This window comes from Gavialis gangeticus, unplaced genomic scaffold, assembly GCF_001723915.1.
Source record: "Gavialis gangeticus isolate Ggan-Ray unplaced genomic scaffold, GavGan_comp1, whole genome shotgun sequence".
Lineage (NCBI taxonomy): Eukaryota > Metazoa > Chordata > Crocodylia > Gavialidae > Gavialis > Gavialis gangeticus.
In genome coordinates, this window is record NW_017728992.1 from 131990673 (window position 1) to 132005391 (window position 14719).

Genomic DNA, 14719 nt, shown 5'->3' on the forward strand with positions numbered 1-14719 from the left:
ATGCGAAGCTTAATCTGAATTCATGTCTCGAAATTATTCCAGTTACAGAAATCCGGAAATCTATAAAGCACAAAACTTTCAAAAAAAATAAATAAAAAAAAGTTAATTTCTGATTTGAGGTTGGCTGCCATTTCTGATATGTCCTGGTCAAATATGCTTAAAAATACTGTGAAGATTTTGGACTTAATCAAACATAAATCAAAAGACTCTTCTGGCAACACATAACCTTACAGAACTCTTCCACAGAATAGGTTAACAAACATAAATCTGAGTGAATACTCTTAAGGAAGGACTGTCCAGTTAGTGGCCTGGGAGTGGTATGAGGCCCATGAGGGGCTAAACTGCAGCCTGTGGCACAGGTGCTTGAGCTGTTGCACAGGTGCAGCTCTGGAACTCGGGTGAATGCCCCTGCCACTTGCCCCTCCATCCCCGTCCCTGCTGCTGAATTCAGAGTCTTCAGTCAACATTTGTAACTTAAATCAGGGGCAGGAGAAAAGAGGGTCAAGCAGCAACAACACCCTGGGTTATGGAGCTGTGCCAAAGCAGCAGTTCCAGCAGCTATGCTGACAAGCTTCTGCCCCATTGCTGAGGGTAGATTTTCTGGCCTGCAGTTAGGATCTGGCCCAATGGGTCCAATAAGTTAAACAACCCTGTCCTAAGGGTTTTAATTCACTGTGGAAAAAGAAATTTCCAAGAATAATTTGCTGAGACAGGGGTCACAGGGATTGGCATATACTGCAATCCTACAGTCAACAGGATTAACCAATTTGTACAATATCTCAAGCTGTGCCCAAAACCCTTTGACTTTGCCTAGTCAAAAAGGTACTATAGGAATGGTAGACAGCGGTAAGTTCAAGATGACCTTCCCATGGGCATAGTGGTGGTAGAGGTGGTGGTGGTAGTGGTGTTCAACCACTGACTGAAGCTTTCTCTTGGGCTTAAACGGAGACTCCACCTTATCTCCAAGTTGGAGTGGAGCATCACAAATCAAATGCATCAAAGATCCAGCAGCACTAAAACACACTCCATAATTTCAAGGGTATCGAAGCACCTATTGACTTGAACCTCCAAGGCAACCAGGAGCTCAGAAGCAAATTGTAGGCACCAAGCCAGCCCTATGGATTTTGAATCCTTAGAGGTCCTTGTCTTTGAGGCTTTCCATGGATATTTGAAGTCAGACTTATGAGCTACTTTGGGAAAGTCAGATTCTCAGAGCCTGATATATACGCAGTCCTAGACTTTTCGAATGAAGGGAGTGTTTTCAAGATTACAATTCTTCCAGTTATAATTTGCTCAGAAATGCCATTTAATGAATGCTAAAAGAGTGGTGACTGTTGCACTGCAACATGCCCATCACTTTTTGGTCAAGTAACTTAATGATCTGTATCGTTAGCTATCCAAATTCTTAACTATAATTCTTAATTACACAAGATACAAGGATACAAGAATGGAGATCCATTCTGGTACTGAATTTGTACTTGAAGAATATATTAAATTTCTATGCTGACTATATAATAACTTTGAGTATACAAATAATCAACTAATGGGTCAAGAAGTATAATCAACTAGGAAGATCAGTGTAATCTTCTATTACAAAAATAGCTAGTTTATTCAGGTCTGCATAGTTTACAAGAGCAGAATGGGGTTTCTATGTTCCCAAGTGGTCCCTGAGCAGAGTGCTGCTCTGGATTCCCATGCAACCCTGCCTGATGTGACAGCAGGGCCCCCATACCACTGCTACCACCATGATCCGCATTATTGAATGATGGTATTTCATCCCATCATTCCTGTACTTTACATAGGGAAGAAAACAGTACCAATCAGAGGGAGTCCTGTAGCAGTAGAGTGCTAGTGCCACTGCATCCAATTAATGATATGAGTTTGGGTATAGCAATTGTACAGCAAGCATACACTGCCTGCTAAATTACTGCTGGGGATAAAAATCTCACTTGGATACTCTCTTTTTTCTCTGACCTCATTTTTAAAGAAATCTAACAAGTACCTTGTATTACCTAAGATACCCCATGCAGTTTTGAAAAAATGACTGATTCTTACCAGTTTCCAATGAATCGAGGGTCGCTCTGGTCAATATAAACAGTCGTTCTAGGATCAACATAAAAACCGATAAGGACTCCTCCTAATAAATATCCTGCTGCAGGACCAAGTGCTCCCATTACATACATGATGGCTGAGAAAACACAAGTGGAAAAAAGCAACCCAAAAGTCATAAATCCATAAAAGGAATTCAATTCCTTTGCATTAGTTCCCCTTGATTAATAAAATATTCTGCAGAGGAATGTAAAAAAAAAAAATCATTAAATATTAACAACAGGAACAGAGTGCTAGTTGGTGGCACTTGACATTTTTTGGTGCAGTCCTTGGTCACATTACAAATGAACAATGCTGATTCCATTGGATTCAGATGAGTGAAATCTCCCATGGAAACTGAACCATGTTAAACATCTATCACTAGGGAATGAATATTTGAAATTTAACACTTTCAAAATACAGTTCTTTAGAATAATATTGTGCAAATTCTGTTATACCTCATATGTAAATGATTTATCTCTATACATATTATTATGTATTTTAAAATACTTTTTTGGTTAAGACAACTTTTGTTCCTAATATAGTATTTTGTTCCTTGTAATATCTTGTCTTTCAAATTGAGATAATTTTTGGATGGAAAAGATGGAGGCAACTCCACTGAAGGATATTCTAATACCTTGAAACTAGAAAACTGGCAACTGAGAATACATACATATCACCAGCAGCTCTATTTTCTACTGTTTCTGATTTTCATCAATAAATCTCAAAGTTGTATTTCAAAGGTCAGTCAGATTATTCCCATTTCCAAAACAAAGAAACACAAATATGCAAGGGAACAGCTCTTTGCCTGACTACTGGGTGTGTAAATTGCAACTATGTATCTAAGGGGCCATGTACCATAGTATTTTCTCCCAGTCAAGTCCCCAAAGAAGCATTACTTTTGTAACATAACTTTATCTTAGTCTTTAGAACATGCCACTAGAAACAAGAAGAGAAAGATGTACCCATTGCATTAATGGTTTTTCAGGGACTTGAATAGGCTGGAATAAGATTCTCTGATTGAAACTTCACTTACGAAGAGTAGACTTGAAGAGATCTCTTGAGCAATCAAAATGAGTTCTCTCATTTCCCTGCTGTCATATGCCCCAAACCTCTGTCCACTGTATACCACAACCACAAAACACTCATAGACAAGGGCATCACTTTTACCTTGGGCACTGCAACGGTAAAGAAAAGACATTCATATGACCCTAGGAAGTGGATCACAATCCATACTGTAGAAAAGTGGTGCTCAACCTTTTTTGTCCCACAGGTCTGACGGGCACTGCCTGGTTTGTCCATGAGCCATATCTGGCCGATGGGCACAATCTGGCATACTGAGGGACTGCAGGGCACCCCAGCCCTGATCCAGCCAGGGGTGGAGCATGGCCTGGCCCTGAACTGGCTGCCACTGCTTTATGGTCTGCCCTGAACTGGCTGCCACTGCTCAGTTGGCCCACAAGCCAAGGATTGAGCACCCCTGATAGAGAAAATGGCAAAAAATAAAATCAGGCTGGATTATGACCTGGAGAAGCACTCCTTCCTGACTCCAAATATGGTAACTGGTTTTATCCTGATCATCACATGAGCAAGAAACACCAGTGAAAGATATACTGAGAGGTATAAAGCCTTGAAGAATTATTAAAAGTTAAATAAGGCATTCTGTCAGGGAGAAAAAAGGAATTCTTCCTGGCTGTAATAGGCCAGCAAGCAGAAGCTTTGAAGCATGGGATTACTAAATATCTTACATGCATACAAGCAACCCACAGCAAGATCAAGTTCCTTTTCAGCCTCCCTCACGGAAATACCAAACATCTGAAACCACATATTACATATTCTGCTAACTATTCCAACAACAAACGTATCCTATCATACTACCTCTTCTATAAATTTATCAAGCTCTTTCTTGAAGCCATTCAGGTTTCCTCGACCTAATACTTTATTTTAAAGTCCATTCCATAATGTTCCTCCTCTGAGTTCCTCAAAACTTAGCTCATCCTTCTAGTTTCCAGTTTAAATTTGTTCACAACTGCTTTGTACCCACTTGATCTGGTCCTATAACTTAGATAGCTCATCTCCTTCTCAGGCATATGAATATATTTATAAAGAGTAATCATAATCTCTCCCTACACTTCTACTGTCAGGATAAATAAGCCAAATCTCCACTCACAAAATAGGTTCTCTATTCTCCTAATGGAGTCTCATCCTAATAGCCCTTTACTGCACCTGATCCATTCTAAAATTCATATCTTTTGAACTTAAGTGACCAGAATTATACACAATATTCTAAATGGTGTTTACCAATTCCTTGAACGGCCAGACTAATACTTCCCTGTCTCTACTAAAAATGCCTAACTTAGCCCATCCTTGAATTGTATTAGCCTTTTTTTCATAGCCATACTAATAGGTCATGGCAATTTTGTGGTTGATCAAAATACCTGGAAGCATCTCTTCTTCTGTCACCTTCAATCTGTGACACCCAGATCAGCATTAGCTCCTAGGAACATGACTTTATACTTTCTACTATTAATTTGCTTAGCATTTTTCTTATTCCTCTACAGAAAGTTATCTAACTCCTCTTTAAGGACTTCATGATCTTAGATATATGAGACAGCGAAAGGGTTTCTTCCTGGTGGAATGTCGAAAAAAAATCAAATTATGTTTTCTATACAACTTTATTCAAGGAAAAATATGTGCAAAATAATTCTGGATAAAGCACCAGGCTCAAGAGCTAAAATGGCATCCAGATGCCTAACTCCTGCTGTGGTTGTTCTCTCTCCTCCCCTCACTTATATTACTGATTCCAAATTGTTATGGCAAGCCTCATTCACTTACATATTCCTAGAAACCTAGAAATGCATTACTGAAATGAATGATCTTCTTCTTTCCCCCTGGGATCCTAACACCCCACAATATTGCTATTCAGATCCATAAGCAGCTGAAATTCAGGTCCTTGCAAAGATGGTGAGAAAGTCAAGGCAAATCTTAAGAGATCTTAATTAGTTCATATCTCTTTCAGTGGCACATAAAGGCAGAATATATTCAACAGTATATGCAATAAGAATATGCAAGATATGCTCCTCTAACAGCTGGCCAACAGCAAAGATATTAGTCTCTTGCTTTAAGTTCATCAATTCAGCTCAAACGATATGAACTTCTGATCCATCTTATCACTTTAGTTCAAGTATGCTTTTGTTGTTGAAGGTTCTGTACTATATCCACACTCAACATGATTATCTCCTGTGATGAGATGACTGGCTCTGTGGATGCAGAGAGTGTAATGGACATGATATACCTCGACTTTAGCAAGACTTTTGATACAGTCTCTAACAACATTCTTGCAAGCAAGCTAAGGAACGCTGGGTTGAATGAATGGACTGTAAGATGGATAGAAAACTGGCTGGGTCATCATCAGTTTCAAAGGGTAGTAGTCAACGACTCAGCATCTAGTAGAGCTAGTATAAAGTGGAGTGTCCAAAGTGTCGACTGTTTTTGTTCAGTATCTTCACCAATAACAAGGCATCTACTTCAATAACAAGAGGGATGGCATGTACCCTCAACAAGTCTGCAGATAACACCAAGCTGGGGAAAGTAGGAGATACACTGGGGAGTAGGGCTAGGATTCAGAGAGACCTAGACAAATTGGAGGACTGGACCAAAAAGAAATCTCATGAAGATCAATGAGGACAAGGGCAAAGTTCTTCACTTAGGATGGAAAAATCCCATATACCAGTACGGGCTGGGGACCGACTGGGTAAACAACAGCTCTGCAGAAAAGGACCTGAGGATCAAAAGTAAATAAGCTGAAAAAAGGAAGCTGAATATAAGCCAACAGTGTACCCTTGTTGCAAAGAAGGATAACAGCATGCTGGGTTGCATTAATAGAAATGTTACCACCAGACTGAGAGAAGTGATTATCCCCTTTATTCACCACTGGTGAGGCCACATCTGGAGTGCTGCATCCAGCACTTAATGAGTGTGGGTGAGCCACACAAAATCTTTCAAAGATATTGTTTTAACAAATTATAGATAAAAAACAAGTCATATACTAAAAATCAAACACCTACAATAACAGTTTAATTTTATTTCAAAAAATAATTTGTCTTGTTTTACACTTTTTCGAGTAGCACATATAGCCATACAGCTCAAAAGGAAGTCTTACTCTCATATACTGGGGGGAGGGGGGGGTAAGCAGTGGGTGTGGGGTACTGCTCGGCTTCCCCCATCTCCAGTGGCTTCTTCTCCTCCTCCTCCTGCCTGACATGTGGCTCCACCCCATCTTGCCCACAGCTCCCCCTGCAGCACTCCACATGGGACTGAACCCTACCCATTTACACCTGGGGCAGCCCATGCCACACTCCTACCCGCACCCATCCAGCCCCGCCAGGCAGCTGAGTGGGTAGAAGGCAGCCAGGAACTAGAGCTCCAGCCCTGTGCACTGCGGGTGGAACCGTCCGACTGTAGCTTCCTCCCCACCTGCCCAGCCCATGTCCCCATGCCATTTACTGCCTGGAGCCACATGTCAGGGGCAGAAGGAGGAGGAGGAGGAGGAGGAGGAGAAGCAGCCACTGGAGGTGAGGGAAGCCAAGCGGTACCTAGGAAGCTGACACACCAGCAGTCTTGCTGGGAAAGGCTGGGCTGCCCCAGGTGGAAGCAGGCAAGACTCAGCCCTCAGAGCACCATAGAGGCAGCTGCAGGCTGGATACAATCAATCGGTAGGCCATATCCAGCCCGTGAGCTAAACTGTTTTCAGTGGTGACAGGTGACAAAAGCAGCAATGGTCTCAAATTGCAGCAAGGAAAGTTTAATGTTCGATATTAGGAAATAAACCCTCTCTCATTAAGACAGCAGTAAAGTACTAGAACAGGTTACGCAGAGTGGTTGTGGAATCTCCATTTTTGGAGGTTTTGAAGACCCAGCTGGCCAAAACCTTGGGGATGGTTCTGCTTTGAACAGGGGGTTGGACTGGAAGACATCCTGAGGTCCCTTCCAACCCTAATTTTCTATCATTCTATGAATACTAGAGGCATGTCTAGGCACAGTAATTTGCTCCAAACAAATTACAGCAAATTTAAAAAGGCAGAGATTTACCACTCATCTGCTGCTACAAAGTAGCTTTCCATGGGCCTGTTCTTACCCTGCAATAAAATATAACCTAACTTATGGAAGCTTAGCATTCAATAAAAGAGGAGTGAGCTATTAAGATCTTGCCTTCACTTACCAGATTACAGTAACTGTTCCCATGGATGCTATAGAGTAACTGGTAAAACAAAACACCCTTTAAAGTCACTGTAACTGTTGTGGGGGAAAGGGGGTTTCTTTACCCTAAGTTCATTCTGGGTTTTGGTCAGGGAAATTGCCAAATACAATTTTGAAATGGAGCATGTTAAAATGTTCAGTTTCCATTCTGTTACTGCCACGAAGGCCAAGTCTAGACACTGGATTGGGCCTGGAATAGAACATATCCCTTGAGATGGGAGAATCTATAAGGCTTCAATATAGGAGCTGCAACTTAAAGCAAGGGGGGCTGGATGGCTGTTGGAGGGGCTGTCAGTCCTCCTTCCACACCTTCAGCTGTGCTGCTTATGACAAGTGAACCTTGCATTTCCCCTTGGCAAATGAGCTGTTTCCCTGACCCTTGCCCAGAGGAGAGATGGGAGACCTGTATGAAGGGGGTGGGGGCAGTAGGATTGGAACATGTTATTTTTTGCATATGTGCTTTTCCTCTCTCCCCATTTTGTTCCCACCAGCAGCTCTCCAAATAAATTCCCTCACCATCTCTCAGATTATTTGGGTGTAAGTATAGTATGTCATGAGTACTGTCTTGTTTTCTCTTTGCTTCTTACAGGGAGGAGGTGCTAAATGGCTCTTTAAAGAAACCGCCTTGAAAGCGGGTTGAGTAAAGAAAGGAAGGGGTAAGTCATGACATCTCTTGCTGAGAGAGTGGTAGTGGATGGGTCATTTTCGACCTGGAGGGATGTGGGCAGAGGGGTTCCGCAGGGCTCAGTCCTCAGGCCTGCACTGTTCAACACCTTCATCAGTGACTTGGACGAGGGGGTAAAAAGCACCCTGTTCAAATTTGCTGACAACACTAAGATGTAGGGGGAAGTGAGCACACTAGACGGGAGGAACAGGCTGCAATTGGACCTAGACAAATTACAGGGGTGGGTGGATGAGAACAGGATGGGTTTCAGCACTGACAAGTGCAAGGTGATGCACCTGGGGAGGAAGAACCAGCACCATACCTACAGGCTGGGGAACTCCCTTCTCGTCAGTGAGGCAGGAAAGAATCTTGGAGTCATCACTGATGCCAAGATGAACACGGGTCAGCAGTGTGGGGGTGCAGTCAGGTAGGCCAACCACACCTTGCCATGCATCCACAGATGCATCTCAAGCAGGTCCAAGGAGGTGATCCTCCCTCTCTATGCGGCACTGGTCAGGCCGCAGCTGGAGTACTGCGTCCAGTTCTGTGCGCTGCACTTCAAGAGGATCCAGAGGAGGGCCACTTGCACGATCAGGGGACAGCAGGGCAGGCCCTACGAGCAGAGGCTACGGGACCTGAACCTGTTCAGCCTCCACAAGAGAAGGCTGAGGGGGGATCTAGTGGCCTGTTACAAACTAGTCAGAGGGGACCAGCAGGCACTGGGGGAGTCCCTGTTCCCCCGAGCACTACCAGGAGTGACTAGAAATAACGGTCACAAGCTGGCAGAGGGTAGATTCAGACTAGACATCAGGAGGCGCTACTTCACTGTCAGGGTGGCTAGGATTTGGAACCAACTTCCAAGAGAAGTGGTGCTGGCTCCTACCCTGGGGGCCTTTAAGACAAGGCTAGCTGAACACCTTGCTGGGGTCATTTGACCCCAGTACTCTTCCCTGCCAAGGCAGGGGGTCAGACTTGATGATCTGCTCAGGTCCCTTCCGACCCTACCAACTATGAAACTATGAAGCACCCTGGAGCACCAGAGTTCAGCATGAGTCACAGAGGAAGGTGAAGGGGGTAAGAGAGCCGTCCTTCCTGGGCTGCTGGAGGACTTGGCCAAATGCTGTCACCTGTGGACACATCTATACATGACGCTAAGGCAACATAGAGTGCCGGCAGTCACAAGCTGTGATGCCACAGCTAAGGCACCAGCGCAACACGCTCCCTTGTTATAGCACATTGCTACAGCGATATAACAACTAAAAATAAATGTACACTGTGCGCACAGTGCAGTACAGGCTGTTACTGTGCCATCAGTTAGGACTTCCTAAAGGAAATACTCAATGACAGCAGAGTAACAAAGGTGCCATAGGGACATGTATAAACGCACCCAATGTGTCATATGTTCAAATTAAAGTGAGAAACACAAACAAACTGCAAAGTTATTCTACATTTCACTAGTGTGTCTCGATGACCATCTTTGGGGCTCATAATCAGATAATAAATTGCTTGAATGTGTGGCATGTTACAGTTTATTGCTCCACTAACACACAAATTGAATTTACCAAAACGTAACATCTGCCAGGGGCCTCAAACCCCTACTCCTCTTTCAGTCCTCAGGCTTGTTTTTGAACAGAATATAATTTCTCTCTTACAGGCCAAATCAATAGGAAAAGAAAAAGGTACAGGCAGGGTAACATCCATAGGAGAATCAACAGGCATGGGGCTCTCATCATGTTCCAAAACCAGTGGGGTGGGGCTAGGGATAGCTGAGCGAGGCTTCAAGAACTGGAACATCTGCACAGGAGACTATATTTTGGTGCACATCATTCCCACAATGTGCCGCACAAATAAGCTGGCTGAGGGCTTCCACCACACCAGTCACATAAGAGTGAATTTCCCTTGCATATAAACGAATTTTGGTATAGAAAGGGTCATTGCATAAGAGGGAATTTGCACATATATAGCCTGCATAAAGTGAGGGAAACCTGTAGCTTTATTAGAGCTTTTAGTTCTTTTCTTTAAATAGAATGTTTTTATTATTCATGGAGTCTTGATTAAAAATAATTAGACTGCCAAATTTCTTTTTGAATAAGATTTTGACTATAGAAATGTGTTGAATCTCACAAAGAAATGTCAACATGCCTAGCAAGGATTTTGCTTTTCTAAACTGATTTAGCATTTTAGTAACGTGATCTTCTTGAAGCAACTAATTAACAGATATTGTTCTAAATATTGAGCAATTTCTTGTTCACACACTGCTCATTTATTGATCTTTGAATAAATAAATATGTACTTTTACATCAGATTTATTGCCACGAAGGCTATATGATCTCCTTGGTCAATCACGTTAACTCACGTACAGTGTTAAACATAAACAGCTTTTGAGACTTCATACACAATTTTTCCTTTAAAACTTTTTAGTTAATGAATGCAGTCCTCATTACATGAGATTAACAGCACTCCTCACACCTCATGTACAACAAGCCTACCAGCCACTTTCCTTCTCATGTTTTTTTGTATCAGGCTCTAAGAGTCTAAAACAGTTTATTCAAGTATATTCACTGTTTAAATATATTTTGCCTCTTTCCCTATTTGAATTTATTTCAAATAATTCTCAACAAGTATAGGAGTACCCATTAGAATTAGGAGCTGGCTGCTTGGCTGTGAATGGCTAGATGTGTCACATGGTATTATTGCTTATGAAGGTACTTAATGTCATGATAAGACAATAACCTCATGAATTAGATTAGATAAATTTCTGTTGCCTGACTGCAAGAACAGTACATCATTTTAAAGTTACCTTACCATGATTATTGGTTTTGACAGTCAAATTAGGCAACCTTTTACACTAGTAAACTTGGATGCGTCAAAAGTTTACAGAAAGGAAACAAAAGGAATAGTGAAAGTAAATACTTTAGCAATTCTTTTCGGGATTTTTTACAGCATTTTGTTCAGCATCAGTTCTATCCTTAAAGAACAACAACACAGAGCAGCGCAGAGTGAAACACAGCAACTGTTTAGCACACTGAACTGTTACTCAGCAGTTGTATTTAGTAACTCTGAAGACAGGTTTCACCATACGCAGAAATATTGTACAGTACAGATAAAAATAACAAATGTACACTGTGTTCCATTAGAGATGGGAATGCTGCCTAAATTTTCAGAAGTATTTTAAAATTACTGTAGGCTATCCAGGTTCCAAGCTTCTCAAAATATAACTTCCTGGCAATATGCATCAAACAGTCTGGATCTTTTAGAAACAAGTGACCCACCTTGTACTTCAGGGTATAATGCAACCACCAACTGATGGTGGCAGGTTATTCCATAATGGTCCACTATAGGGCACTTGCATCTTCATCTGAAACATCTCAGAGGCCAATCAGGGACAGAATACTGAATTGAATTAGGCAATATGATCTGAGTCACCAACAGATAAGAGCTGGGCAGAGGAAAGCAAAGGATTTTCTAATAAAACCTAATTTTGAAACATTAGTTTAGCACAAGACCATAAAACTTTTGAAGACGTCTGTGGGAAACGAATAGAGCCCTGACCCCTACCACTGCCTGCCTGGCAGGCTTCCCTGAAGACCCGAGGTCTTAGCCCTGCTGCAGTCTGCCTCAAAGGCTGCCCAAGAGCAGTGAATCTCCAGACTTAGAATCAAAACACACAAAACATAGGAAAGACGACAGCTTTTCAGATTCAGTTTTGATGAGGCTGAAACAGCCAACCACAAATCACATATGAGATTGTCCCAAAATTAGCTCAATGTATGTCACAGTATAAGAACATATACATAAGTAATAATATTTTATAGCATAAGAATATATTTTACAATGTGTGACATTTAAAATATAACCTTATTGAACCATAACCCAATACATAAAAATCCAAATTGTAACCTAACCTCTACCCACCCTCAAAACCCTTTGCTGTAAGAGACAGGCTCAAAAGTCCTAAAAACATAACAACGCTGGAACTACCTCTCTAGAACAATGAAGCAGAGGTATCTGCTCACTGAGAGCCACCTGACTTGTCAATCAGCCGGGGCAACAGTCAATTAAATCCACATTTTCTGCAAAAATGGGCAATTAGGTAATGGTTTCATTGTCTGACTTTGCAGACTATTTGGATTTAATTAGCCCTTGAAGCCACCTTTTTGGTCCCCAAGTGTTGTGTACTAGAGATAATATTACAGCATGACACATGCTGGATTGTTGCCTGGAAAGGGAACAGTCAGCATTCCAGACAAGGACATCAGAGAATCGACATCATTTTTTATTTAAATTAAGTATGGGCTGAATATATATTCTAGGTTCATAACTTTTATCATCATGGCCTGTAAACATGAACATCTACATTTGAACTTCTCAAGTTACAAACAAAATATCTATGCTACAAACTAATATCTCCTTTCTTGTGACAGAAGAGCTATTTTTAAATCTTCACGTTATACAAATAGATTAAGGCTCTTTTCCAGAGAATAGATTACCATTAAAAGGCAGAATAAGGAAGCCATTCTTGGAGATGTTCTCCATTGTGTTGACCAACCACAAAATTAATCTAGCCCTCATACTATCTTCTCACTGAAATCAAAAGCTACATCTGTCAGTCACTGGGCTGGCTCTTTTCAGGCTCTAATCAAATGCACTCTCAAAAGTGTCAGGTTTCCAGTCTTTACTATTTTTGCAGTGCAGTTCTCCAATTTGCTCTTTTTTATTCTAGATCCTGGACTGTAAACCCATAAGAACCACCCAAGACTTGTTTCAAACAAGATTTTTCTCCACTGTGCAAGTGTACAAGTTCAGTGATACAGAAACAACTTTTTTTCAAAACAAAGCATGGTACAAGTACCTTGAGATCTTTTCAAGCGTGCCACAAGGTGCCACACAATGCTAGGCATGCAAACATGTTTCACAACATATACCCAGAGATGTCAAATAGGAACTCCTAATATTAAGAACATTCTGATCTGGTATGGTCCTTTTGAGCTCTCTGTAACGGATGAGTGCTCTTTTTTCTGTAAAGAAAAAAATGAGTGAAAATGAAGATTTTCTGAGGGGTGCCTCGAGTCTAAAAAGGTTGAAAACTACTGAGCTAGGTGGAAGCACTTCCAAGAAGTATCTGGGAGCTGTGATGGATGAGAAAATCATCATGTGCCAGCAACATAATGCTGTTGAAAAAGAGCAAATGTTCAGTAAAGAAACATGATATGGAGGGCACAGAAGGTGACAGTACAAGCTTACTCAGTACTGGAGGTCTCAGCTGGAGCACTGTTTCAAGTGCTGGGAACCAGTCATATTTCTAGGACTTTTGAGCCTGACTCTTATAGTGAAGGGTTTTGAGGGTGGGGGAAGGGTGGAGTTCAGGTAACAATTTGGAGAAGGTCAATGACACCAATGTTAAAGGGGCCAAAAAGGAAGCCATGTGAGCCAAGGCAGAAAGTACTAGGTATGTTTAGTTTGTAGAAAAGGAGATGAAGGAATGATAGCAGTTTGACTTAATTGTGTCTTCAGGCTGGCAGAAAGAAACAATACAAGGGGACCAAACAACCATGATGTTCATAAAAGAGCTATGCTGCTCTGAGTTCGTCTATAACAGGGATGCTCAACCCCCAGCCCAAAGGACTCCCCAAGGGTACATAAATTTGGCAGTGAGAGCGCAATAGCAATTAACCAGTCCCCATCTGCCAATTTTTCCTTATGCACTGGATCCAGCTGGCATGTGCAGGGCCATAACAGAGGCCCAATCCAGCACATGCAAGGCAATACAAACTTCTTGCAAGGAATAACTTGACATTTGTCATGGCTTAAGAAGCAGCCTTGCATATGAAGCTGCCTTACCCTATCCAAGGGAAATACAAGCATCATCAGCAAAACTGACATCAGCCAAGACATACCAAGTGCATTCAAGGAAGACATCTCCAAGGAAGCCACCACCCATGCACAAGAATGGAATTTCTCCTTCCCAAATAAACTGTGATAGCTGTGAGAGAAAGAAACAGACACAATTCATGTCATTTCAGCGATGCTGGCTATCACCGTTGTCAGTGCAAGGGTCACACTGAATGCATGTGTCATCAGAATCCCAAGACATCCAAGAAATAAACTCAAAAGAGTGCACCACCAGTTACTACTAATACCATTACTCATTCAAATGAAATGCCTACACTACAGCATTTATTAGTAATGTGAAAACACAAACCCCACAGAAGATCTACACAGCAATTCTCCAAGGTGCTCCTTATCATATGAATGTAGACTCAGGATTTACCTGTACCTTAAACTCAGAAGAGACATACAATTCACTGTAGCCTACATATTGTCCACCAACTAGGCTATGCAAAGCCAAGCTTGTAGATTTCATAGACATTAGGGCTGGAAGGGTCCTCGGAAGATCAGAGTCCAGCCCCCTGCCCCAGGGGCAGGAAGTCAGCTGGGGTCATAGGATCCCAGCAAGATAAACACCTAAATTTCTCTTGACGGCGTTCAAAGTAGGTGCTTTAACCACCTCCGACGGCAAGTTATTCCAGACCTCAGGGGCTCGGACAGTAAAGATTATAACAAACAAACAAACAATAAACTTAAAGGGTGCGTGTTATGGCAATGTCCACCATGGGCAGGACTGAAGGGGTCCTCTGCCTAATAACTGCCAAAGAGCAAGCTTATTAAAAGAAGAATGGTTTAAGTCATTGGGTATCAAATTAACAG

The 14719-nt window shown here is 41.9% G+C and overlaps 1 protein-coding gene across 1 annotated transcript in view; it reads right to left on the bottom strand.

Moving 5' to 3' along the window:
- SLCO5A1 (solute carrier organic anion transporter family member 5A1) overlaps positions 1 to 14719 on the bottom strand; it is a gene marked incomplete at its 5' end in the record, with an annotated part of 116869 nt that overhangs the window by 63312 nt on the left and 38838 nt on the right. The window contains one exon of the mRNA XM_019519110.1: positions 2056 to 2188. Within this exon, the coding sequence (XP_019374655.1) occupies positions 2056 to 2188 (133 nt within the window). The remainder of the gene's footprint in view (positions 1 to 2055; positions 2189 to 14719) is intronic.